We start from the raw sequence: 26,935 nt of genomic DNA, 5'->3' as shown, positions 1-26,935 counted from the left end.
CCCTGACCCAGTTAAAAAACAAAACCAAACCAAAAACCAAAACCCCAAAACCAACCATCTCCCATCGTACAAACCAGAAGCGAAAGCTCACTGGACATCAGCAAAAGATGAATAAGTAGAACTCACAAAGACATGCAGCTGACCTTGCTCCATTCCCGCTAAGGCAGCACAATGCCATTCATTGAAAATAATCCCACATTCCTTTGCTATTTTTCAAACTGACACTTTAAAATATGTCTGCCAAAGCTCCTAAAATGGTCTCTGGCAGGCTCTCCCATTCAGCTCTGGGCGTTTCGGTTGCCCTGAACGACCACCCCCAGCTGATGCCATGCTGGAGACAGACAGACAGATACACACACACGCACCACCTCACTTGACAAAGTCCCACGAATGCAAACTCAAGTCCAGCGACCCTCTGTGCCAGGTATACCCACTCTGCTGGCGTGGCGGGCTTTCATTCATGAAACTTCACTAAGCAAAAAGGAAAGTCACCTTGGACCAAAGACAATAAGGCTGTTGACATACCGTGTCAAAGATCATAGTCTCAGTAAGTCAAGCCGGGGGGGGACTCTTGATACGATCTCGTGGATCTCGTGGAAGACTGAGGTCCAGAGATATTAAGTGCCTTGCTCAGCATCAGACAACGCATGTGGTAACATAATAGTGGAAGCATCCTTGCAAAGGCCAAACTGCCAGGCTTCAGACTCCCAGGCTGAAGCTCTTTCTTCTTCAATGCCTGGGTCCATGTTGGAACCATCTGGCTGAAAGTGAAAGAACCCGCCTGACAAGAAGCAGCCCAGAGGCCTTTGCACAGATGGTGTTTCAAAAGAAAAGATCCTTTCAAAAGCCCCACAATGGCTCTTCATTGCTGGCTATTTGGGGGAGCAGCTCTGGCTCATGTGACAGGCTCTGCTTCTTTTCACCGTCCTGACCTGATCTGGCCAATCCTGGCTACTGCACTCACCCAAGCAGCTCCAAGGGAAGCGTGGGCACGACCTGGCCACCTCATACGGGAACGCAAGGTCATCACATGCCTGGGCTTAGATGGGCTGTGCTGGGTCTTTATGAGACAAGGCTTTCCAAGTCTTTGGTCTGCAAACTGTTGTTCATCCATCTGGCCCTGAAGTACCCATTTTTGAAGCAGTGGTTTTGGTGCTGAAGCCTAAGATCATTTGGTGTGTGAACCTCAGTCATTAGCCAGCAGGCACTGCCTACAAACTGGGGGGGGTGGGGGAAGCTTGGGCGTGATAACATGGCAGTAACGAGAATAACGAGGGAGGTTGAGAAACTGCCCACCACACCTGTTTGAAGTAAAGGTAATAAGTGTGGGGAACAGAGGAAACAATTTACGTGAAGAATGTAAGGGAACACCTGGAACTCAAGAAATGGAGCTATCGTTTATTTCCACAGCCACATGGTAAAAACTCAGTGATGGGGTGTCATACAGGGAAGTGGGAGGGCTGAGGAGTGAAGATGAATGAGGCTGAGTTACTTTTCTTTCCGTGAAGCCCTCCCGTATGAGGAGTCTCACTTCCTTCCCATCTCCCTCTCCAAGGCTTCTTTCTTCCTTACCCCATGCAGCAGTGGGGAGTGTACGGCTGGGGCCAGGGTGGAGGCACGGAGGGAAAACTCAAAATTCAGAAACACATCACAGAGCTGAACAGTGTTGTCCCCGCTTTGTTCCACAGATCACAGTCTCCATATGATGTCAATGAGTGATGACAAAAGAAAAAAAGATTTCAGCAGCTAAATGGGGGGCAGGGGGCGCTACACAAAACCGAACCAGTTTCTTCACTGGATGACTTCGCAAGGCCTTTGATCTACGATTGTCCGTCGTGAGTCTTCAGGGGTGGAGATGATGTAGCATTTCGAAAACTCATTTGATCAGGAAAAGAAAAACTTGTTTTCACTGGTTATTACTCGGGACTGACATTTTGAGGAATACTCTTGGCCAGTGCTGGTCCTTAGATCTTTCTTCTTTGCTTTACTTTCCCACCTCACTGAGCTGACCCCACCCCCCATCCTAGAGACTAAGAAGGGATGATGTGCTAACAATAGTAATTTTCAAATTTGAGAGTAATTGTCATCTAGAGTCGCGCCCCTCAGAGAGTGGTCTGGGAACCAGCAACACTGACATCACCTGGGAGCAAAATGAATTGCGCTGCAATCAGGGGTACCGGATCAGAATCTGCAGTTTGGCGAGATGCCGAGGTGATTCATACGCACACTGAAGTTTGCGATGCAGACCGAGGGTGCTTGGTACTGGGCACTAACCTCAATAATTCTGATTTGGGGTATCCAGGGTGAGGCCCGGGTACGCACATTTTAAAATACCACTTCCAGGACATTCTGATGCAGCTTGGTGTGTGGACCCCTAATGAGAAACACTGACTTAATTAAAAAGCTCCTATGGCCCAAGTGCCCTGCTACAGGGTAACCGAACAGCCCTGTGCTGCAGCACCTCTCAAGCTAGGTGATGGTATAATCACTTTCATTGTTAGAAATAAGGAAATGGATCCCTGGAGAGAGAAGGTGAAACTGCTGGACCAAGGTCACCCAGGGGTCAGCAGGTGCCTTAGGGTGAACAAGGACTCTCCTGTCTTTCCCCCCCTGCCTCACCAGGCTCTCTCGTCTTCCTCCTCCCTCATCTGCTCTGTATTTGCCAGCTTCTGTGTCGCTAACAGCCCTCTGAATCTGCTTTTGTTTTCAGTGAAAGGCTAACAAAATACTGCTGCTCTCTGTGCTTGCTAATGATAATCCTGATTAGCTCCATTCTGTCAGCTGACTCCCAGGCTGCCCAGGGCCAACAGCAGCCTGCTTATTCAATCAGGGCCTGGCCCATTTGCTAATTATCATTTGGGCTCCTTTTCTCCAACTGTGAACTTGCTCGAGTTCAAGTCATCTTCAGCTGTTGCATTTACATGAAAAATAGATCATTTGTCACGTCTATGCCTGTCAATGCTCCAGCCTCCCCCTCGCTGTTGGAGACCAAATGAAATCATGTATTTCTCTGGGTTCCCAGGCTGCTGCTGACCAGCAGGTCCCAACGGGAGCCATGAGGCAAACCCTGTGGACAGATGGACGTGCTGGCCTTCCTCACTGGGCTGCCAGGGTGACCTCTTCCCAGCTTCTGAATTCCAAGCTGTATTTCCCCTCAGAGGCCTGATAGGGTGACCAACTGTCCCCCTTTGCCAGGGACAGAGTTTTCCCAAGACATGGGATTCTTCTGTGCTAAATCTGGGAGGCTTGGTCACTGTACACCTGGTCCACCAGGACACAGTGTGAGAGCATTCAACATCCTCCTAGGTGATATAGTTGGAATCTGGATCGGGGAACTGACGGAGCTGGGGTCCCAGCTTTCTCTGTCAGGCCTGAGGCTGCACCCCTTTACTGCTCTGCACCTTATTTTGCTTTTAATCTCTACTGCTAATCCGCTAGCACGAAGCTTTATTTCCAACTGTGGATACGTGGAGGTCTGCAGGCATGTTCTGAGATGAGGGTGGCACCAAAGAAGGAATGACTAGTGTGTAATCCCTTTGAACGGGGATCATCCTCAAAGTACTCTTCCGGATTCAAAAACACCTAAGCATTTATTAGGTGCTTGGCAACACAGGCAATACAAGCGTATGTCCCGTTTACTCCCAGCCCTCAAAGAGTTGACAATCCTGTGGGAGACACTAATACAAATACAATGAACTATATCTGCTACAAGACTACCTAGGGGATCCCCAAGATGGCAAAAGGCCATGGGAGCTGGGGAAGGGAGAATTAGGGTACCTCTGCTTACTATATGACAGCCACTGTACATGCGTTATCTCATTTAACAGCCAACACTTCTTAAGCACCTATCGTGTGACTAACCCATTTAGTTTTTACAATTCTATTATTATACCTATTCTACAAATGAGTAAAATGAGGCTTTGGAAAACCGTGCTCGAAATTGCGAGTTAGTGAATGAAGGGTCCAGGGTTTGAACCCAGAGAGTCTGAGCCTTGTGGTAAGCACTGTCTGAGACTGAATCTCCTACCCCTGTGGGGTGCTGTACCCTCAACACAACCAGTGCGTTGGGCACTCAGCCAACATCAGACAAAAGTAACAGGGCCGGCTGAGGAGCATGGCTGTGCGTGGCGGGAACATGGCGGAGAGAAACATGAGGGGGGGCTTCTGCATCCTACACTGCGGAATCCCGAGGCATGACATCGGGAATGTCCCACTGGAGGTGTGGCGACTCTGGAGCTGCTGAGGAAACTGGCCTGACAAGTGCTGCCCTTCTGACCCCTAGCTGCATTAGATTCTAAAGAAGGTACTAGAACATGAAGCCAAATGCCTGACTTTCATCATCCTTCAAGGACCAAAGATGAGTGACAGTCATTATTTTATATTTTTTTAGACTGCATTTGTCAATTCTCAAAAGCTTATCCTTCTTATACAATTAGAACATCTGAGCAACTTGCCTTGCATATATAGGGTACTTGATATATGCAAATCAAATACATATGTATTGATTTGATATAACAGGACTGATTTTAATACTACAGCATTGCAATAGTAGACTTGGAAGTTAGGTATTCCAGCACTTTCAATATTCTTAGTGGACATTGAACTGTGGTAAGATAATGACTGTCTTCGGAAACATTCTCAATCTTTTTCTGTTACTTTATAGGTATTGATTTGTGTAAAATGAATACATAATTTCAGACAGTTAAGCATTAAAAGCACTTGTTATTAATACGTACAAGCATTGAAATGAATCTCCCTGTAATTAAAATGAACAAAACATAAAAGTAGGCTGTTTCAAGCAAAATTTAAAGAACTATAAGCTTCTGGGAAAAAAATTGATATCCCTTCTTGCTCACACCTACTGTTAATAATTCCTGGTTAATCCAATCATAGTTTGTTCCCCATTCCCCAAAATAGGCTCTTATCTCTTGATAGAGTAAATGGGTTGTTCCAGCCCTTTCTGTGACTCAGACTTCAAGTCAGTTCCCGGCACTGCCAGGTGTTAGAATCCCTGGGGCCCTTCTTCAGTTGTAGAGAATACAGTTGACCCTTGAACAACGTGGGGGTAAGGGGCCCCGAACCCCCATGCCATTGACAATCTGAGTATAATTTATAGTTGGGCCCTCCATGACTGAGTTTCCTCTGTATCTATGGGTCCGCATCCACAGATTCAACTAACCTTGGATGCAGTATACAGCGTATAAGTGGACCTGTGCAGTTCAAACCCATGTTGTTCAAGGGTCCGCTGTAACTGAGAGTGCTCTGATGGCAAAGGAAGGCTTTATCTACTTGTTAACTTACACTCGGCTTTGTCCTCCAATGGCCTTCTTGCTTCCGTACGTAGATAAGAAATTAACATTCAGCTCTCTCCATCAGATGTTTCTGCTCCTTTAACTCAGAGAAACCCAAACTTGAGTGCTGAGGAGAGCCTCTTCCTTCCAGTGGACCTTTAGGGAAGGTGTCCCCCCTCCACCTGAACATGTCAACTGAAAGCAACTGAACCAAACTCCCCAGAATGAGACCCATGTTCTCCTGGAGATCAGAGTGTTTGCTCCACCCTCTTCATTCACCTGCCCCTATCCACTCTGTCCTTAACATTTTCTGAAATTAGCTTTATCAACTCCTTTCAGGCCTTTAACTCCCTTTTGCTGTTTGCACAACCTTTTCTGTTTACCCACAACAGCCTTTATACAAGACAAATGAGCAAAACCTCACCATGATTATGTTCTAGTTTCTTTCCACACTACTCGTCCAACTGAATTCAGAGACAACTTAGTTCTTGCCAAGAGCTTTCTAGAAAGTGGTTGTGAAAGAAAATGAAGAAAATAAATGCTTTAGCCAATGATATATCTCACTTGTACCCAGCGAGTCTTGCTTTGTTCCACAACTCTTGAGTGACACACAGAAAAAATGGGTTTTTTGCCATGTATTCGCAAAGCGTAATTATAGATTTCAAGTTGAGAAACTCTAAAGGTGATATGTAAAATTCCCCAACATCTTCTTTGCCAGATACAGGCACTCTACTGTATTAAACATGTCTTTTGGTTTTTGCGTTTTGATTCTTGAATGCCCCTTCCAGGGCTAACCAATTTCTAGAGATAGTAGACAACTCATCCTTGAGCTGTTTACTCACCAATCAACACAAACCAACCAATCCAGAACCCACTTTCCCAACCACCTCTGCTATGGCCTCTTAGGGCTAAAATCCCTTTGGCCTAATCACCATAGCACCAGGTGATCAGCTAGGGGTAGCCCCCCTGCCCCAGAACCTGCTGAAATTACTCAAATTAGTCCATGTTTAGCCTTCTTACCCTGCCTCGCCCATTCCTTCCCAGGGAAACCACAAGAAAGGCTCCTGCCCGTGTTGTCCCTGACTAGTCTGCGTCCTTCCCCATGTGGTCCTCATACCGTGGTATATACCCCCTTCTCTTGGGATCTGTCAGTAAAACAAACTATCTTTTCAATGGCAGTCATGTCTTTTTTTTTTTTTAATTAGTTTTTATTGAGTAGAGCTGCTTTGGCAGTCATCTCTTGACCTGTTGGCCTCACCATACATAAACAATTTAGAAAACCTATATTTTAAAAACATGTACTTCAAGAGAAAGGAAGACAGGCTAGCAAAAGACCGGTCTGGCCCCTGTGCTCAGGCCGTTGTTCAAATGGAGTTGGATGAAATTTAGTTGTTCTGTCAGTTATATTTAGCAAAACTGCCACTTTTAACTGTTTCAGGAAAAAAGCATGATTTTACGATAAAGCACTGATTATACTGGATAAGACGGTACTAGATAGAGTTGCTAGGGAGAGCTGTGATGAGGGTACCATAGTATGATATATGTCACAAAAGATGTAGGGTTTCTAGGGGCCCTTGACTTCCAAAGCACAGTTTGAGTCCTACTGTAAAGATAGTCTATAAAGAAAATGAAAGGACTCCCCACTCACTTAAACAATAATAGTAAAGTTTTTTTAACCAAGTGTTCTAGATTCTCATATATTCCATTAAAACTGCATTGCAGGAGATTCAGTATGAAAAGCAAAGTCCCCATGATACTGTATTCTCATCTCGGGCTCACCTCTCTCTATATCTCTGGAGTAAAAGCTACTCAAAAATAGTTTAACTTGACTTTATGTATCTAGAAGGTGCCTCCCAGTAGGTACTGAATATTTATTCACTGACTGAAGAAACGTTTCTTACTTTCTTTGGAAAACAGTGTAAGAGATGACATAGAGCTCAAAGATGCCCATTTAAGGGGTTAAGTGAATAGGTGACTGGTTTTGGAGCTGAGAATTAAAGCTACTTCCTCCGGCCCAAACCATGACAACCCCAGGGAGAAATGTAAGACCTCCGTTTGATGGCCGCGCACATCTTGGCATCTCCTGCCCTTTAGCTGGCCTCTAACTCCTGTCCAATTCTGCAATCCTCTGGTTAGGAGCTGGCCATCAGTTTGCACGGGCGAGGCAGTGTTCTGTGACAAGTGGCTGAGCTCCTGGGGTGACCTGGGTGCCGCCACTGCACAGTGACACTTACCAAGGGCTCCAGCTCCTTGCGGTCTATGAGGTTCATCTCAGTGACGAAGTAATAGAAGTGTTTGTAGCAGGTGTTGACGTGGGCCTCCGCGCCCATCACAATGACCCGGTCGAAGTGGTGGATGTAGACGTGTACGAAGACCCGGAAGAGGCGACACAGGATCTTCTTGCAGATCTGCAGGAAGTTCTTTGGGAAGGGAACACCTAGAGAAAGGGAAAAAGGGAACAAAACCATGATGGGGAAGCTCTGGCAGGCCCCGAGCACACGTGTGAGGCTGGAGAACAGTCCTGGACCCGGGCTTCTGGGCCAGCCTGCAAATGCCCAGCTGCATTGGACATTGTCTGAAAAAGTGGCTAAAATGGTGTTAAATTCAAACACCAACAACCACGAAAAGACCAAAAAAATGAACAAAGAGGGCCAGGTTTGTTTCTTTGGTTATATCTTTTTTGGTGCAGATAAACGCACAGAAATATTTATTTTTAGATAGAAACAGGCACTCTCGCTTCTTGCTTTTTTACTTTTCCCACTTTTTAGAGCCCAGGGAAGTTCCTTTTCCTCTTATCTCTAATGTAAGAAAACTGGTAGAAGGAGGGCGATGATCCAGGGAGACTGGCACTCCTTGACACAGAGTAATAGGGAGCAGTGAGGACTGCAGCAAATTAGAAAGCCGTTTCTCATCAAAGGAAGCAGCCGCTGCACAACTCAGTCAGTGGTGGCCAGATGGCGACAGAGGTCCGGGGCTACGAGATCTGGTTTTGCAAGATGATTCAGAAATCTGGGGTTCTATATGAACTATCTGGAGTTCTTTTTTTTTTTTTTTTTTTGCAGTACACGGGCCTCTCACTGTTGTGGCCTCTCCCGTTGCGGAGCACAGGCTCCGGACGCGCAGGCTCAGCGGCTATGGCTCACGGGCCCAGCCGCTCCACGTCACATGGGATCTTCCCGGACCGGGGCACGAACCCGTGTCCCCTGCATCGGCAGGCGGACTCTCAACCACTGTGCCACCAGGGAAGCCCTGGAGTTCTATTTTTAAAATGATAGCAATTAACCTGACATTTAAAAAAGAAAAAATACAGCAGGTCAAAACAAAACATCTTCCTAGGATAACTCGGCCTGCAGACTACCAGTTTGCAAATTCGGATCCAAACGTTTTCTGAGATACACTGTTTCTGAGGTGCGCAAATGCAACAAAACTTCATGGAAACTTCGCATTATACTTATTGTCCCCTCATCTCCTTGAGGGAAGGTAAGAGTTGGGGGTTGTTTTTCATAACACAGACTGGGTGAGGGGGCAGAGGAATCTCCCAGATTTCCTGTCTGATGACCACTACTCCCAGCTTGGTCAGAGCAACAAATAGGAGAATCCCAAGCCCACTTCCTTTCTGCCTCTCAGATACGGCTTAAACTCCTGGTCTTTACTCTGTTCTTAAGTAGTGACGTCATGGATTCCAAAGTTAAATACCTTTGAATTCCTATTCCGCTCCTTTTCCAGCCGTAGGACCACAGACAAGTTATTTACCCTCTCTGAGCTTCAGTTTCTCCATATGTAGGATGCAAGTAAAATTGCCAATTGTCCTGAGGATTAGAAGTGACACCCCTGTGACTTTTGTTTTTTTGTCAGTTAAGGAGGAGTCAAAACAAGGCCTTTTTTGCATGGCCAGGAGTGTCAGCATGACTAAAACCCTCCTACAGCGCCCAGGACAGAGTAAGCGCTTGCTAAAGGGAATGACACCTCCCCGGCCCCCGCTCTCTGCTTTGTAGATCTGGAACATCTAGCCGTTGTTATAAGGCAAGTAATTACCCTTATCAGGAAAAGGCAGACATGACCACCAGCCTCTTGGCAGAATTGCAGAGCTGCGCTCAGGGCATGTCCCTGGTCCCCAGCAAGCCTGGAGTTTTGCTGTCCGTGCCTCCACAGGGTCCCAGTGGCAGCTGTCTGGTGAGAGACATTCTGTAACGGGATCACCTGGGACACCGAGGACAGGATGAGCGACGGAACACAGCTGGCAGCTGGCAGAGGCAGGAATCTGCCTCCCCAGGGTCCGGCACTGATATTGGCTTTTCTTCCAAAACAAAGTGGCAACATATCAAATGAACCCAGGGAGAGACTTGCGCACAGCTTGGCAGCTGGCTGTCTGGGCAACAGATGCTGGGGGTTGGGGGTGGGGTGATGTAAAGCTGGCCAAAGGTGGAGGGCAGCTCCCCCCAGAGCGGATAGGTGTTTTCTCTGCTGAAGGAGGGGCCAGTGAAAACCACTGCTGCCAGCCTGGGAGACGGTCTAGAGGCTTCAAAGAAGCCTGAGATCCAGAGGTGATGGAATCCCCCATTATCCATATTCAAGTGTTGATTATGTTCCCATCAGAAGGGGAGTCCTGGAACCACACGGACGCAACAGCAGAGGTTGACATGTGTTACTTTTGCAACCTGTCCGTGATGTAGGTTTTACTAGTCCTGTATCACAGATTAACTCGCTCCAGGCCACTTAGGTAAACAGTGGCAGGGCTGGGATTTGGACCAAGTCAGCCTGATTCTAAAATCTAACAGATCTGGTTATGTTTGGAGTGTGACTCTCTCTGCCAAGGATAAAAGCACAGCTTAGTGCTAAATGCAACGAGGCATCTAGAGATTACTCTTTGGTGGCACAGAAACATAATTTTAAAAAAGGAAAGGGGTGAGGAGAGAAGGGTGAAAGAAGTCCAAACCCTTGGGAGCCACAGATGCGAGGTACTAAGCGGTCAGCTAATACTCTGAGGCCCCCAAGCAGAGATGTGTTTTCTCTGCTGGTGCCTTAGACCATGGACCTGGGACTAAGGGTAAAAGCCAACATTTACTGAGCGCGTAACAAGTCTAGGTACTATTATTGTTTCCATCTCATAAATGAGGAAACAGACTCAGAAAATTAAGTAGCTTACCCGGGTCACGCAGCTGGCAAATGGTGGAGGGGTTTGGACCCAGGATTGTCTAACTCCAAAGCCCATGAGTACCCGCTACTCTGAAATCTGGAGATGTTGCTCTGGGACTCTGCACACACTTCCAGCTCCCAAGCCCTTCCTTCCTGGGTGGCCTGAATCCCCCCAGGGGCGTTCACCTTTCACGTCACCAGCTGCTAGGGGACATCGGGGTGGGGGGTTTCAGCTGTGCCCTTTCGTCTGCTTGACCTTTAAAGCCGGTGCCCACACCCCACACACACTGACTGAAGGTAAGGCAAGATCTTGGACACACCAAGGATGTTCATGGCACTTGTTGGGTCCCTCTAGAGTGTCCCCAATCTGCATCCCCCTACACCCCTCAAGTCCCTACGTCTGACCAGCTTTGAGCTCTTGGCTCTGCCCTCCATTCCACACCTGGTCTCTGGCCTTGCCTTTGACCTTGAACTTGGTTTGCTCTTGCCCCTCGCATTTGGGCTCTGGCTGGGAATGATCTTCACGGTATAGAGAAGAGCTGGTTTTAGAGTCTGGAAGACCTAGATTAAAATCCTAGCCCTGTAACTTACTAGCTGTGTAGGCAAGTGACTTGATCACTCTATTTCATTACAAAATGGAGAAAAACATTTACTCTCTAGGGTTCTTATAATAGCATCTGTAATGTGTCTGGCACGTGGTGGGAACTTTGAGATGAAGTCCTACTTTTGTTATTTCCCACTTGAACTCCTTGGGTAGGTAGGACCCCAGCCTCAGATCTCTTGTCTCTGGCTGCTAAGTTGGCCCTGACTCTTCCACCATCCCCTTCCTTACATGTAATTCATTCTTCAAAAGTGAACATTGCAGGGCTTCCCTGGTGGCACAGTGGTTGAGGGTCCACCTGCCAATGCAGGGGACACGGGTTCGTGCCCCGGTCCGGGAAGATCCCACATGCTGCAGAGCGGCTGGGCCCGTGAGCCATGGCCGCTGAGCCTGCGTGTCCAGAGCCTGTGCTCCGCAACGGGAGAGGCCACAACCGTGAGAGGTCCGCGTACCGCAAAAAAAAAAAAGTGAACATTGCAAATGGTTCAAGTAAGGACGTGCTCAGCATGCACCACAGTCACCCCCAGGCCAACTTGGGAAGCTGAGAAGTCCTAGGCTGGATTCGTAGGGAGCCTAAGAACCCTGGTGGGTTCTCTGCTAAGCCAGAGATAAAATCGCAGCTCATAGAGTGTGGGGTTAAGAATAAGACAGCTATGTGGCATTTGGGAAATTCATTCAATATTATTGATGGTTCAGGGTCCAATTCTACAGTTTGTATACTATCTTAGTCCTTTTCTCCCTTTCTCTCCTGCCTTCCAAGTGTTCAGATTTGTGTGTGTGTGTGAAAACTTTAAATAAACCATCAGAAGGTGGGAAGTGGAAGAGATCACCCCTCTGGATGTCCACCACTTTGGTGGACCCTGGAACTCTCATCCTGTGTAACTGGCCTCACGGAAGCAAGACAGGGTAAGACTCAGTGCTGATCTACTCCTTTCCCTGACAGGCTCCAGAGGGACCAGTTCATGAAAATTAATTTATCTGAGGGTTTCTTGTCTTCATGGTGCCGGTAAGGAGTATCTAATCTCCATTAAATAGCCACAGAAAAATGAACCCTGAGAGAGGCCAGATATGTGTATGTGTGATGTCATTTATTCCCAGTGAAATCCTGAGCAGTGATGTTATTATTTTATTTATTTATTTATTTATTTATTTATTTAATGTAACTGTGGCTTAGTTCAGCTAAAGTGTTTGCCTGTCCCCACAGATAAAAGGATGTAGGGTAGAGGTTTGGCTCCGACAACTCAGGCCCTTTCTTTGGTGTCCTGCAGTTACAGCTCCATGGCACAGCAAACCTCACTGTTAAGATGACCATTTTTTGACCTCCACTGAGCTCAGTACCTGGCTTGCAGAAGAAGCTCAAAAAAAATGTTTGCTTGTTTTCGATAAATCCAGGCTAACGGTAGGAAGAACGATAGGCTGATGAACCATCTCAAATGGACACTGGGCTTGTTATCACGGCAGCCTGAACCTGAGGAGAACATGCAAGGCTCTGGGCAGAGGGCAGCCTATGTGTTCCAAGGGGCACCAATGACGCAGCTCAGGACTGTATCCAACCCCGTCCTTTTGTCCCTCCTGTTTCTTTGAATACATAAGACACTGGGGACCCTCCACTTTTGTACTTCCCAAGGTCTGTGTTAAAAGTGACTAATTCTGGGAGGTCCTTAGCTAAGAAAAAGAGGATCGTGAGGTCAGGTATACTTGTCAAAATGCTGCTTTTATAAATGTTTGCAATACACCTAAGCATAGTAAAGGATCTGAGCATTCCTGTAGCCAAAAGTCCTATTTAACTCTGGAAGCTCCTTTTTCCTGTAATAGCTATTGGTTTAAAAGAGTCTGTAATCAGACTTCCCAGGTTTCATTTCTGGCTCTACTACCTATTAACAAGGTAGCCATAGGCAAACGGCTTAGTATCTCTAAGCTGCAGTTTCCGCAACTGGAAAGAAACAGGGATATTTATGTTATCTGTAGCTCAGGGGGTTGTCATGAGGATTAACTACACACACGTAAAAGGCTTTGCTAATACTTTGCAGATAGGAAGCACTCCGGTGCACTGTTAGTTTTAGTATCTCATTGACCAAATGTTCTTTGTAACATACTTTGGGATTAAATTCCTCCTGCATATTTTTCTTCAGGAGGGCAGTCTTGGTATTAATCCATCAGTCCTGAACGTGCAAAGAATTTAGAGTGGTAGGTACTCAATTAAGCCCTGGATGATATTTGGCTTTGCATTATTTTCTACAAATTTCTCATATTTATGTCTTGTATTACTGTAAGTTCCCTGAACAAAGGGACTGTTTTATACTTTGATTCTATCTTTAAAAGCACCTGGCACAGGGCTAGGTAGGGAACACTCATCATTCAAAGTTGAATCATAAGAGAGCAGTGATCTTATTTAGTCAAGATGTGAATCCATCATCACCTATTTGGGGGAGGAAAAAAGCCTACAGCAGAAATGATAGCTTTTGCCAGAGTCTTGATATGGTCCTGGCTTGCAAGGCTACACAATGCTCTTCTATGGAGGGGAGCTCTGAGATGAAGAACATTTTCATCTAGCCTAGGGGGCGGGATGAAAGAATCTGAAACTCCTTTTTTTTATCATTAAAACCTCCCTTTTTTACCTTTCAATATAGTTCTTCGGGGGGGTGAGAGTTAATTTTCAGTCACTGTACTCAATTAGAAAGTTAATGCCAGACAATATTAACCAGAGTCATAACTGAAATAGATGGCATATCTGAAGGGTTTGGAGTTAAACTTTGACTAGTCTTATAATAACCCAGACAAACCTTCCGACAATAATCTCAGACAGATATGTATTGATCATATAGAAAACAACCTTTAGGATAGGTTAGAGAGGCTTTTTTTTTTTTTTTTTGGCCATGCCATGCAGCATGCGGAACTTGCCAGACTAGGGATCGAACCCGTGCCCCCTCCATGGAAGCGTGGAGTCTTAACCACTGGACCGCCAGGGAAATCCCTATAGAAAACAACCTTTGAACAGAAGGTCTCGACATGATTTGCAAGCACGATTGATCTCAGAGCCTCCCCTTCCTCTACCCTACCCTGAGCCACAGCCCCTGACTCTCAGATTCAAGCTGGGAAATTTCAGACTCCAACAAGCTGGCTCGAGATGAGAAGACGTGTTCAGATGAGCTTCACAAAGAGGTGATAGACATCTGGGTGCTCAAGGATAGATCTGGATGGCTCGGGGCAGGCTGTGTGGCTTGGTCTCTGCAAATGGGATCAGTGTGCTGAAAACGGGACCAGGCTGAACTCAGATTCCAGAATGAGCCCAGGGAAGATGCCTGGGCAGAGGTCAGAATCCCAAACCAATCACTCACATGTTCCAGCAGGAATTTGCTCAACAATTAGACTCAAAGCAAGACTAGAGTTTGCTAAGTTATCGGGCCAAGGAGGAGGCCAGCCAGAGAGTTGGGGTGAAGGCGGAGGGTGCAGTGAGCTTGTGGGGCTTGGAGCCCCTCTTGAAGGCCCGACCAGGCAGCTTCACGGCTCTGTTTCTGCTGCTGGGGAGGACCTGGTACTCAGCCGGGAACCAGCATCTGACAGAGCCCTGCTGAGTTTATGAATGTGTCTAACCACAAACTTTCTCATCTCCAAGCCACATTGAGTGCGAGAGCTAAATTGAGCATGGAATATAATCATTTCTCTGGGGCCCCATGCGGATTTGCCTTTCATCTCTGACTCGGTAACTATCCTTTCTCCCAAACAGAACTGAATAAAAATTCCAGTAATTTCTGAGCTTCAATCCATTTTCTTTCTTCCTCATCCCCTCCCCTCCCCTCCCTTTCACTTAGCCCCCAAATGCCCCATTCAATCCTTCCTTTTCAGGCACCTCTGGAAAAAAAAAACAACAAGAAGTTGTCTAAATGGCTTGTGTTTTTTTCTTTTATCCTGTTATGGAAGCTGCAAAAGGAGAGAGTCCCTCAGAGAATGCAGAGATGCTATGACAGGGCCACAGTTGGGAGATGGAGGTCCCAAAGTCAAACAAGACCCAGGCGGCAGTTTCCAAGCTAGCTGCTGCCCATTCTTGTTTTCATGGTTTTTCTCTGTTTTCTTCTGCAGAGAAAGCCAGATGCTTAGGGCTGAGCACCTGGTCTCTGACGACACTGGGTTGAACCTGGGCTGTGGAGCTCTGGAGAGCACGGCCTCAAAGCCTGTCTACAGGGACACCAGAGGACCGGCCCCAGAACATCCCAGGTTCCACAAGCAGCTGGCAGACATTCCCGCCTGTCGTTCACCTAGCTAAGGCCTCTTCCTTCTGTACAGCTCAGCTGAAAGCCTCCCATCATCCCCAGACTCAGGTTGCCTGGCATGTGCCATCTGCTCCTGTAACTCTCCTGACGGCAACTGCACACTGATGTGTGTGGGTACCGGCTCAGGTCTGCCACCCCCTCCAGACTGTACGCTCCCCGAGGGCAGGGAGTGCATCCATGCTCCTCCCAGAAGGAGGCTTAGTGCCCAGAGCGGAGGTACACCAAAATCAAAGCTCAGAAAGGTGCGGGGACTGACTGGCCCGGGGTTTAGAGCTAGTCTGTGATGGAAAGGGGTCTGAATTCAAGTCTGTCTGATTCCAGAGCCTATGCTCTTTCCACTCTGCCAGGAAACTGGATGGGATTCTTACGGCTCGTTTCATCTCTTGCCAATCCAATCGGCAGAATTGGAGAAGCCAAATCTGTTAAAAGACGAAGGTGGAAAAGGGCATATTGGCTCTTACTTCCCCAAGGGCATGTGTCATTCGTGGACACTGGTTAAGCGTCTGGCTCTGGTGTCAATCACTGGTTTCAGATTCCAGCTGTGGAACTCCCCTGACACTTGCCCGGGAGTGAGTTTGCTAACTTCTAATTGGCTCGGTTTCCTTATCTGAGGAATGAGGATAATTATACCTGGTATTTGGTGAGACTGGGAGGATTAAACACGGAGCCCAGGGCCAGCAGGCTTTCAGAGGCATTCGGCAAAAGGCCGCTGATGTTATTACTGCTTTAAAAGGTGAGACTCTTCCTCATTAGAGTCCAGGGTGGGGGAGGGCTAATGAAACGGCACAGATGGAGCTGCCTTTTCTCTAAAGGACAAACTCTTCCTGGAAAGCAGATTTGGACCCAAGGTGATATATGGAAACAACGTGTGAACTGTCCGAGGAGCTTCCACGTGACACGGGATGAAGCCTAATGCCTTGGCTAATCTAATCCCTTGGGGACCTCAATGGCATGTCAGTAACAACAACCAGAAATGCCTATCTTGAGCTCCTTCACACTGTCACTCCTGTCTGAGAGCATGTGTGCTGTCCTTTTGGTCTTTGGACGCCAGTACCAGGAGTGTGCATGTGAAAATCCCTCTACAAGTCATAAAAACCACTCATTCTCAATAGCTCATGAATAAAAACAACATCCCACACACGTGGGAAAAGAAAACAGGCCTCCTCCGGCAGCGTGGCTGAGAACATACCATTTCCAAAATACTTGCAAAACAAAACACAATTGGATCACAATGAAGAAAGAAAAAGAAAGAAAAGAAACCTTAACAACATAGACCCATTTCTTAAAAATCCTCTGCTCATAGTTTATTCTCTTGACCATTCCATCCACAGTCTCCTGCCTCCTGCAAAACGTATATATATATATTTATCTAAAGAAGCCTCATACTCTTGCTGATGAAAATTCAGCTTTGGAGGACCGATCCTTCTAAGCAGATGTTTTGTGTTATCTCAGTGCATTCCTCAAGAAAGTGTCTGTACACCATGCCAAGGAAAACAATCCTGTGTAGCAAGACTTTGTTCCTCTGCCTGAAAAAAAAAAAAAAGTCCCCAAACAAGCTGACAGCTGCAAATGGTTAGAAATAAACTGGCTACTACTCTCTTCCCCAGCTCCGTCTGCCCAGTCCCAGCTGCCCCTCGCCCCAACCCCGAGTTACCCTCGGACCCATTATCACACTGGCTGGACCAAAAGGAGGGAAAACAGAATAGCAAGTGATGATACGTTCTAAACAGACTGTTAATTCTTTCAGACGTGCCATTTGCGAGGCGGAGGAAGTGCTGTTTCAGCCAGCCAAAGGAGCCTGCCTGTCACCTGCCCCTTCTTGTCCCCAGTGCCACTTCTCTGCTGCTGGAAGCTCCTTCATTTTTTTTTTTTTTTTTTTGCGGTACGCGGGCCTCTCACTGTTGTGGCCTCTCCCGTTGCGGAGCACAGGCTCCGGACGCGCAGGCTCAGCGGCCATGGCTCACGGGCCCAGCCGCTGCGCGGCATGTGGGATCCTCCCGGACCGGGGCACGAACCCACGTCCCCTGCATCGGCAGGCGAACTCTCAACCACTGCGCCACCAGGGAAGCCCTGGAAGCTCCTTCTTATTCGCATCCCCATCTCCAGGTTGGCTGGCTGCCTTCCCTCGCTCTGTCCTGGCGTGGAGGTGGAAGTACATCAAGAGAGACCCAAGAAGACCTGAGAAAGGCATTCATTCACTATGGATTGGCAATAAAAGCCATTAAAGATGAACTCTAGCTAGTTCAGACCTGCCGCGTTTGCTGAAAATCAAATGGCCCAAATGAGACAGAGTGAGCTGAGAACATGGTATTAATGAACCTCATTAGAACTGGAAAGTCAGACAGAAGCACCAGCACTTTGATCATGAGCCCCAGTCAGAGCTTGCAAATGACTCAGCCTCCTGGTCGTGGATGATCTGTTGTGAGTATTTTCACAAATAAAACTTTTCTTTATTCACCAGCAGAATCTTTCTTCCATTATGTGCAGGGCAATGAAAACCCAGCCTTGTCTGAGATGTGGTGTATATGTATATATGTACGTGTATATACACATACGTATACACAATGGAATATTACTCAGCCATAAAAAAGAATGAAATAATGCCATCTGCAGCAACATGGATGGACCTAGAGATTATCATCCTAAGTAAGTCAGACAAAGACAAATACCATATGACATCACTTATATGTGGAATCTAAAAAATAATACAAGTCAACTTACTTACAAAACAGAAATAGACTCAGACATAGGAAATAAACTTATGGTTACTAAAGGGGAAAGCAGGGGAGGGATAAATTAGGAGTACGGGATTAACAGATACACACCACTATATGTATAATAGACAACAAGGATTTACAACAAGGATTTATTTATTTATATTGAATATAGCCCAGGGAACTATATTCAGTATCTTCTAATAACCTATAATGGAAAAGAATCTGAAGCTGTACACCTGAAACTAACACAATATTGTAAATCAACTCAGGTTAATTTTTTTTAAATACAGAAAAATACACACAAAAAATACACACACACACACACACACACACAGAATACCAAGTCTTGTCCAAATAGTTTCTAATCTATAAACTTCTCTCCAGCCCCACTGCCGCTTCCCTAGCTCAAGCCACCATCACCTCCTGCCTGGTTGGCTGTGGCTCCCCCTTAATGGAGCTTCCTTTCTTTACTCTTGGATTTCTTCTCCTGTCCCCAGGCAGTGGCCTCTGAAAACCACTGTGCTATGGAAAGATCCCCCAGGGAACTGCTATTGGCCCACGTTTAACCTTGTCAAGTCCAAGGCCATAAGGCTGCAGTGAAAATTAATACCCATTTAACTCTTCACACCTAGCAGATCTCAGATGCATCTTTCTATTAACTTTTCACCCATACTGGGAAAGAACACCTCCTCAAATTGTATTTTATGTTTATATCGAAGCACCTATTTTCATATAAATAAAAAACTATCAGGTAGGTCATTTTCCAGAGTTACTAAAGTTTGAAATAAGCCAGGATTGATTGAGAAACAAACAATCCTGGGATACATGATTGGGGAAGGCAGGGGAGAGGAAAAAGATAGCAAAAGTAATCCATCCTTTTGAGAAACGCCGGATCCAGAAAGAACAATGATTGGATCCAACTTGAGGGGTGCTTTGCAGAGCCAAAAGGGAACAGGAAGAAATTGATCTGAGGCAGGGATGTAACTGTTGGGGGATCTTCTCCAGACAGAAAAGGTGTAAGAAAGGAAAACTTGCCAAAGAAGTTCAGAGCAGACTCTGGATGCAAAGACCCACCCTGCATGAGGCTGAAGGGGATGAAAGTGGATGCAGATGACTCTTTGCATCTGAGCTCGAAGGGTTCTGGCAGGGACTGAGAAAAATTGGTGAGTCATCGCATTTGCATGTAAGACCCAATGAAGTTACGTTAGTGGGTTAGGGATGAAACCAGAAACGTAGCTTTTAAATCTGATCACTGCGTCAAAGTAGAGCTAAATTCATGGTCTGAACTGTATATCTGTAAAGTACTTACTTGAATATGGTCTTAACCAGAAATCACTTATTCAAATGCCTTCAAGGGTCAGAAAGGGACATAAAAGCGTCAAGTAGGCTGGCTGTAATACAATAGGGAATGGCACAGACTGTGACAACCTGGACAGTGCTTTATGCAGGAAAGAAAAAGTGTCTCAGCCTCAGCTAACTGTGTTGAGCAGGAATATGGGCCCAGGATTGCCAGAACTTCTGGTCTTTCAAGAGAATCGGAAGTCTAGATTCTAATGTGAACTCTCTTCATAGTTAAATGTTGGTAGTTTAAAAACATGAAAAATTTTTAAAAAACATTTTATTTTTAGTGTAATTTATTTTTACATAGTTAACTCAGCCTGGAAAAGTTGACTGTCTATGACAGCTTAATTTTTAAATTTTACGGTTAAAAATTTTTAAATTTTACATTACATTTTTAATTTACATTAAATTTTTTTTAATTTAAAAAATTTTTAAATTAAAAAATGTCTTGGTAGGAACGCGCACCTGCAACCTCCAGATCTTAGTGTCCAATACCATTCTTCAAAAAGGGGAATCAGGGCCCCTTGGAGAAACAGCTGATTCTAGGGCTGGGGCAGGAAATGCAACAGAACACTTTGTAGCGCCAGAAAGAAAGGGAGTCCTCGATAAAAACACAACAATGGAGGTGTGTCCAAGGGACCCTGGAGGCAACCTGAAAGAGCTCCTGCAAGGCCAAAGCTGGAATTTGAGCAAGAAAATAAATGGAGTAGTACTAGATTATAACCGAAGGTATAAAATAAATACCCACGAGTCCAGACTGATAGAAATAAATGATTGAATAAATAAGTGGGGAACAGACAAATTGCAGCGGAATTCCGAAAAATTTACGTAGTTACTTTCCCCTGAAGAAGGTGGAACTCCTTTCCGTAGCCTTGACTGTGGGGTATGCCAGGTGACTTGCTTCCAAAGAGTGCAGTTTGGAAAGGGAGGTGGGAAGAGTAACTTTAAAATGGAGAAACCTGGCAGACACAACGTTGGCCAGGTAACTAAGGTCAATGCCATCACTGATTAGTTTCTTGGCATATACCTTTGATATGATGTGAGGAAAATGTCACTTCGGCTCTGTGGACTTCTGACCCAAAACCCATAACCCCAATGGAACCATGAGAAAAATATTAGACAAACCTAAATTCAGGGACGTTCTACAAAACATTTACCAGCACTCCTTTAAATTGTTGAAGTCCTCAAAAACAAGTAAAGTTTGAGAAAACGTCAGCTCAGAAGGGTGTAAGGAGACCTGACAACGAAATGTAATGTGGTATCCTAGATGGAATCCAGGAACAGGAAAAGGGCATTAGGGAAAAACTTCTAAAATCTGAATACTGTGTGGAGTTTAGTTAATGAAAATGCACTGATGTTAGTTCCTCATTTGTGACAAATGTCTTATACATGTAACATAAGATGTTCCTGACAAGGGAAACTGGATGAGTTATATGTGGAACTCTGTCTTATCTTTGCAACTTTTCTGCAGATATAAAACTCTTCTAAATACAAAGTTTATTTATATTAAAAAAAGATAACCACTCTGTGGGCCAAAAAATATTCAATAGGGTCCAGGGGCCATGAGTTTGTACCCTTTGGTTTATGCACTGACAATTCTACGTTTCCTGATAACACTCTCCGATCAGAACTGGCTACAAAATTTGCGGAGGCCCTTTTTCAAAAATTATAAAGAATTTCAAGATGGCGACAGCAAATATTAAACCAAGCATGGGGCTCTTCTGCGGGCAGGTCCTGTGTGACCATACAGGTTCCATGTCTGGGAAGCCAACCATTTCTGATACACAGCATAGCCCAAACAGAGCTATCCAGTTAGTAGTTATCCTTGCCAGATAAAACTCCCAGCACGTACTCTATTTGTCCATTAACTGATGTTAAAAATTAACAAACACATATATTTGGGGATGTGCTAGATATTAGAAATTTAGCAATAATCAGAGGAGCTAAATTAGACTGATAAATTATAAGGTCCCCTTATAATATATAAGTGAACCCTGGCACTGATCGGACACTCTTGAGGTTCCTCCCCTCACTCTCTCTAATTTCTCCTGTTTCAACTGCAACACTATTTACTATAATGGGACTTCTGAAGAAAGTGCATTTTTAAAATTATAAAAATGTGGAAAAGCTTCATGAGGTTATTTTATAACATTTGCAATTAAAAGTTTCCAGTAAGTTGGCTCCTGAGAGAAACTTAATTTCCTGAGCACCTAACGGCACCAGATATTAACATATGTTAACATCATTCATTACCAATCAAACAAGCCAACAAACTCAGGAGTTGTTTCCCCTACTTTGCAGATGAGAAAGTGGGAATCACCTGTAGCCAAGTGACACAGGTACTAGGTGATGGAGCTGGAATCTCAACCCAGATCCGTCCCACCGCAAAGCATATAACACACCCTCAAATAATACAACTAATACACCCTCTACCTTCATAATTCCTTTAAAATTATTTTAAAAAATTAACCTCACCTTCAAGAACGTACCTCTGAATAGTTTTACAAATCCTCAACTGAAATAAATTACTGTAAGGCCATTAGCCAATTTTAAGGTCCTTAATGAAACATGACTTTTGAGAAGAAAAGTCTGAGAGTTCAGGACATTTGTCTTTTGGAATTTGGTGGAGGTGGACAGGAAGAGGATGCAGGTGACTAAAGCAATTGCCTCTCTTGGACTTGAGATTCTGAAGCAGAGGTGAGAAACTGTCGGCTGCAGGCCAACCTTAGCCAGAAGGCATGTTTTCTTTGGACTACATAGTATTTTTGAAATGCTGCCAACATTTAGAAATTGGGAACTATGATGCAAATATTAAGAAGTCTGGCTTCTCTTGGAAAAACTCGAAAGACCTGGCACTAGTGGACTGAAATTCTCACACGGCAATAACTAAGTGATGTCTGCTCCCTGTAAACTGGAGATGCTGTACTTCCCTGGGCAGCTCCATTCATTTCATTCATTTACTTTGCCAGCCTAGACCCTTTAAAGAAAACATTGTGTTTCTCTATGTGGAAGCAGGTAGTTAATACACTTTGTTTTGTTTTGTGAGGCCAGGTGAGGCTTGGTTGCATAGAAAATATCTATTGGCTATACTAGAAAACCATTACCCTAGGAACACCATCCTAGGGTACATAATACTTACGTACACCGTCCTAGGGTACGTAATACGTCCCTGAGTACGTAATACTTTCAGATTCCATCTTCCTTCCAGGCCCCTCGGAGCCCTGCAGTGGGACCGTCCTCTTTCTAAAGTGCTCCATTTGACACAAATGTGCAGAAGGTATCATTTGCTTTTTTTCTGAAGGCAACACCACTGGGCACATTGATAGACAGACTCCTGGGGGTGATGGAAGCAAATGGGTTTGTGTTTTGCAACCCTACATCTTTTCTTTGGTAACCTTCCTAGGTGGTCCTCAAATTATGCAGGCTTGACTTTCTTACTGCCTGCATATTTACACAATACATGGACACCGCTAAACCCCCTTGGCATGGCACATTTGGTCTATTCTACATTTACTACCTACTGTGGTACCTTGGTGATGTCACACAGAAACACTGTCAGCCAGCTGTCACTGGAGGAGAGAACAAAAGCCCCACCCCATGCATCCTGAGAGGATCCTAGAAGCTCCCCCCGCCCGACCACCGCTGCCCATCCCCATGACAACCTTGCAGAGCAAGTGTCCCCTTGTCCAACGGCACCTCTCCCCATTCCTAGGAAGGTTCTCACATGTCCTGGCCCCAAAGGCATTAGCACTCTTTGGGACTGTAATTAGCAATTCTTATATGTTTTCGAGTTCTCTGAAAAAATCTCCTAACTTATAAACCTATGGTTTGTGTTTCAGACAGGTATTTGGGAACATAAATTTATAAAAGTAGGTGACTGCCTCATTTCTTTTGCTCTAATCATATGAGTAATGTTTAAGAAAATTTAGAAAATGCTGTCAAGTAAAGATACCATTACGACCCATAATCCCACCAAGAAATAACCACTGGTAATATTTGGTATGTAACCTTCCATTCTTGTCTCTTTGCATATATATAATATATAGTTTTTAAAAAGTAAGATTAGGGCTTCCCTGGTGGCACAGTGGTTGAGAGTCCGCTTGCCGATGCAGGGGACGCGGGTTCGTGCCCCGGTCCGGGAAGATCCCACATGCCGCAGAGCGGCTGGGCCCGTGAGCCATGGCCGCTGAGCCTGCGCATCCGGAGCCTGTGCTCCGCAACGGGAGAGGCCACGGCAGCGAGAGGCCCGCGTACCGCAAAAAAATAATTGTGGTCCCTGGACCAGCAGCACCGGCAGTCACTGGGAACTTGTTAGAAATGCACATTCCCAGACCCCAAGTTAGAGACACTAAATCTGAATCTTTGGGACTAGGGCCCAGCCATCTGTGTTTTAAGATGCCATCCAGATAATCCTGATCTGTGCCGATGTTTAAAGAGCACTAGCCTAGAATATTCCTTTGTGCATATTCCTGGCTCAAGGATACACAGCCTGCTTAACCAAACAGGGAGGCTCGCTGAAGAGTCACAGAATCTGGTTTCAGACTGGAGTCTAAGTCTCTTGCCTGCCACTTGCTAGCTACGTGATTTTGGGCAAGGGAATTAGCCTCTCTGAGGCTCAGTCTCACCTCATTAGGTTGTTGTGAGGATTAAATCGGGGGAAAAAAAAAAAAAGAAAGGTGTTTTCCAACATAGGTACAGCTTGATAAATATTTGCTATGATCATTGCCCATCAGAAATACCATGATAGTTTTCAGGAGGTCAGGAAGGCAGCTTTGGAGGTAGAGGAAGCCAAATGATCTGGAGGTTGACCATCCAAAACAGATGTTTATTCCCCGACTTTTCTCTAGTACAGTCTTGGATTTAGATCACACCAGCTGTTGGTGTGAACAGATGAGTCTCCCAAGATGAGACAATAAATCATTCTCCCAGGAGATGTCTTCAAACCGTGGAAGTGCTGAAGATATATGGCTAGAGACGTGGGCTTGTGGACCTGAAAACTGCCAGGGGTGGGAGGAGGGGCACAGGAAGGGGACCCCGCCACCACCTAAGCAATGTTTTCAAATGGCAGCCATAAAAGCATCTGAAGGGCTTGTTAAAACACACATTGCTGGGCTGCACCCCAGAGTTTCAGCGTGTTTGGAGTGGAGTCCGAGGTTTCGTGCTTCTAATAAGTTTCCCGGTGATGGTCATGCAGCTGGTCGGACCACACCTTCACAGCTAAATTGAAACCTAATGGAAGTGAAAGGCAACACTGAACTCTGCCCTATAAAAGTTTAAGAAAGGAAGTAATGTTCTCCAAGACTTTCACATTTCCTCTGTAAAATTTAAACTCCCCTGATGTACTATTTAGATTTGCCTCGGACAACTTTACAGACATGCTGATGGCCACGTTTTCATTTGAACGCTAGGTCCTTCGCAGGGGATTGGAGAGGTGGATGCACGGGCAGCCTCAGCCTTTGGTCCACCCTCATAGGCAGTGGGAGGGTGAAAAATCAATCATTCAGTTGTACCTCCTCCTCCCAAGAAGCCGACACATATTAATCACTTAGTATATACTAAGTGCTTGTATGCACATGTCATCTAGTCCTTTCTCCAATCCCGTGAGGTAGGTATTACTTGTATCTCAGTTTTACAGATGAGGAACTGAAGCTCAAGAGAAGTTAAATGTTGGACTTCCCTGGTGGCGCAGTGGTTAAGAATCCACCTGCCAATGCACGGGACACAAATTCGAGCCCTGGTCCAGGAAGATCCCACATGTCACGGAGCAACTAAGCCCGTGAGCCACAACTACCGAACCTGTGTTCTAGAGCCCACAAGCCACAACTACTGAGCCCGCATGCTGCAACTACTGAAGCCTGAGCACCTAGAGCCCGTGCTCCACAACAAGAGAAGCCAACACAATGAGAAGCCTGAGCACTGCAACAAAGAGTAGCCCCCGCTCGCTGCAACTAGAGAAAGCCCACGCGCAGCGACGAAGACCCAATGCAGCCAAAAATAAATAAAATAAATAAATTTTTTAAAAAAAGAGAGAGAGGTTAAATGTTCTGAACACACACAGTACTAAAGATTTGCAGAACTCAAATCTAAAAACCTTTGCTTTTCTCTTTCTGACCCACACAATGGGTAGAAGAGTCCTTGCTTGTAGGCTGAAAACCACGTGCACGGTTGGGAACGAACCAGGCATTGTTGGATCTGAGCTGGAGTGGGGCTGAGGTCATGGGAATGGACTTAGCATCAGGAAGTGGGTAAAGGGTGCACAGCCTAGATTCCTGCTCACCTGCCCTCCAGCAAGCTCTGGTCGCAGCCTCTGGAAAACTGAACAGGAGGGAGAGGTGGCCTTGACCCCATCCAGTTCCTCACACACTACCCTCAAGGATGTGGCTAGGATGATAACATCCATCCCCAGTGCCACCTCCAAAGGGACACTGCCAGGGTTTAGTTCCAGGAGCATCAGAACCACGGGTCAGCTTAGGTGAATGACTAGGGGGATGAGGGCTGGGGATCTGGTGTGCCAGAGTCTCTTCCCCTCTCACCCTGCTGGCTCACTCCCTGGTTTTCTGGTCCATTCCTCCAGCCGCTGCCAGTCCTGATTCACTCTCTGACCCAGAACCACACCTGGGGACCCACGTGCGTCTTTGGGGATTATATGATTGGGTAGGGACGGAGCCTGGTCATAAAGTGATAAGGGAAACTGAGGTCTTATCATATCGGGAGGCCAGGAGAAAACTGGAAAGATCAGGTTCAAACACTGAAAGGCTGTCATTTGGAAAATGAATGGGAGAAGAAAACAGCAAGCCACTCACCCAGGGCCACAAAGCTAACAAGTGCGGGAGAGGAATTCAAGCCCATTTCTTTCCGACTTCAAAGTCTGTTCTCTTTCCACTACTCTATTCTCTTTTGATGGCTGAAGGCAGTCCCTTTCTTCTTCCCTTCCTTCTTAAGATCAACAGGAAGACACACTGTTGTACTGCCAGAGGTGTCCAAAAGGGGGATTCATTGCCTGGGGTGGTGGTGAGTTCCCCACTCAGGGAGATGTTCAAGTAGAGGCCACTTGCTCGTGTTGTTAGAGGGGATCCAGGTTAAGAGAAGGTGGTTTCCACTACTGGTTGCATATGACAATCACCTGTGTTTGTTAATAGGCCAGATTCCCAGTCCCCCGTCTAGTCCCCTGGGTCTCAGGTGCAGCTCAGTTATAGCTAATTTTTCAAAGCACCTTCGGGGACTCCAATGCAGCTTTTGGGAATCGTTGGGGTCTCCTTCAACTCTGAGATACTATGACCATAGTGACCGTGGTCTAAGAGAGGGCCAGCTGTGAGGTGTCAGTGCTGGTGTTAACGGCGACAACTATACTAGCTAAGTGTTGAGTGTTGACTCTGGTCCAGGGCTGGTGCATTACTTCATTAAATACCCCACGAGGCAGGCACTACCTTCATGCCCATTTCACAGATCAGGAAGATTAAGTTTCCTGCCCAAGGTCACACCACAAGTGGGTGGAGGAGCTGGGCTGTGAGTTCAGGCAGGCTGGCTCTAGATCTTCTCCTCTTAATCAGAGGAGGGGAAGGCACCAAAGGTGACCTG

At 45.9% G+C, this 26,935-nt stretch overlaps 1 protein-coding gene across 3 annotated transcripts in view; it reads right to left on the bottom strand.

The window, feature by feature from the left end:
* MOB3B (MOB kinase activator 3B) overlaps nucleotides 1–26,935 on the bottom strand; it is a 293,520-nt gene that overhangs the window by 115,686 nt on the left and 150,899 nt on the right. For all 3 annotated transcript variants that reach the window (XM_073806060.1, XM_019934925.3, XM_073806059.1), the window contains exon 3: nucleotides 7,526–7,728. In XM_073806060.1, the coding sequence (XP_073662161.1) occupies nucleotides 7,526–7,728 (203 nt within the window). The remainder of the gene's footprint in view (nucleotides 1–7,525; nucleotides 7,729–26,935) is intronic.

The sequence above is a fragment of the Tursiops truncatus genome, chromosome 6, assembly GCF_011762595.2.
Source record: "Tursiops truncatus isolate mTurTru1 chromosome 6, mTurTru1.mat.Y, whole genome shotgun sequence".
Taxonomy (NCBI): Eukaryota; Metazoa; Chordata; class Mammalia; order Artiodactyla; family Delphinidae; genus Tursiops; species Tursiops truncatus.
Note: the sequence above shows the minus strand (reverse complement) of the source record. Positions and strands in the feature narration are given on the sequence as shown.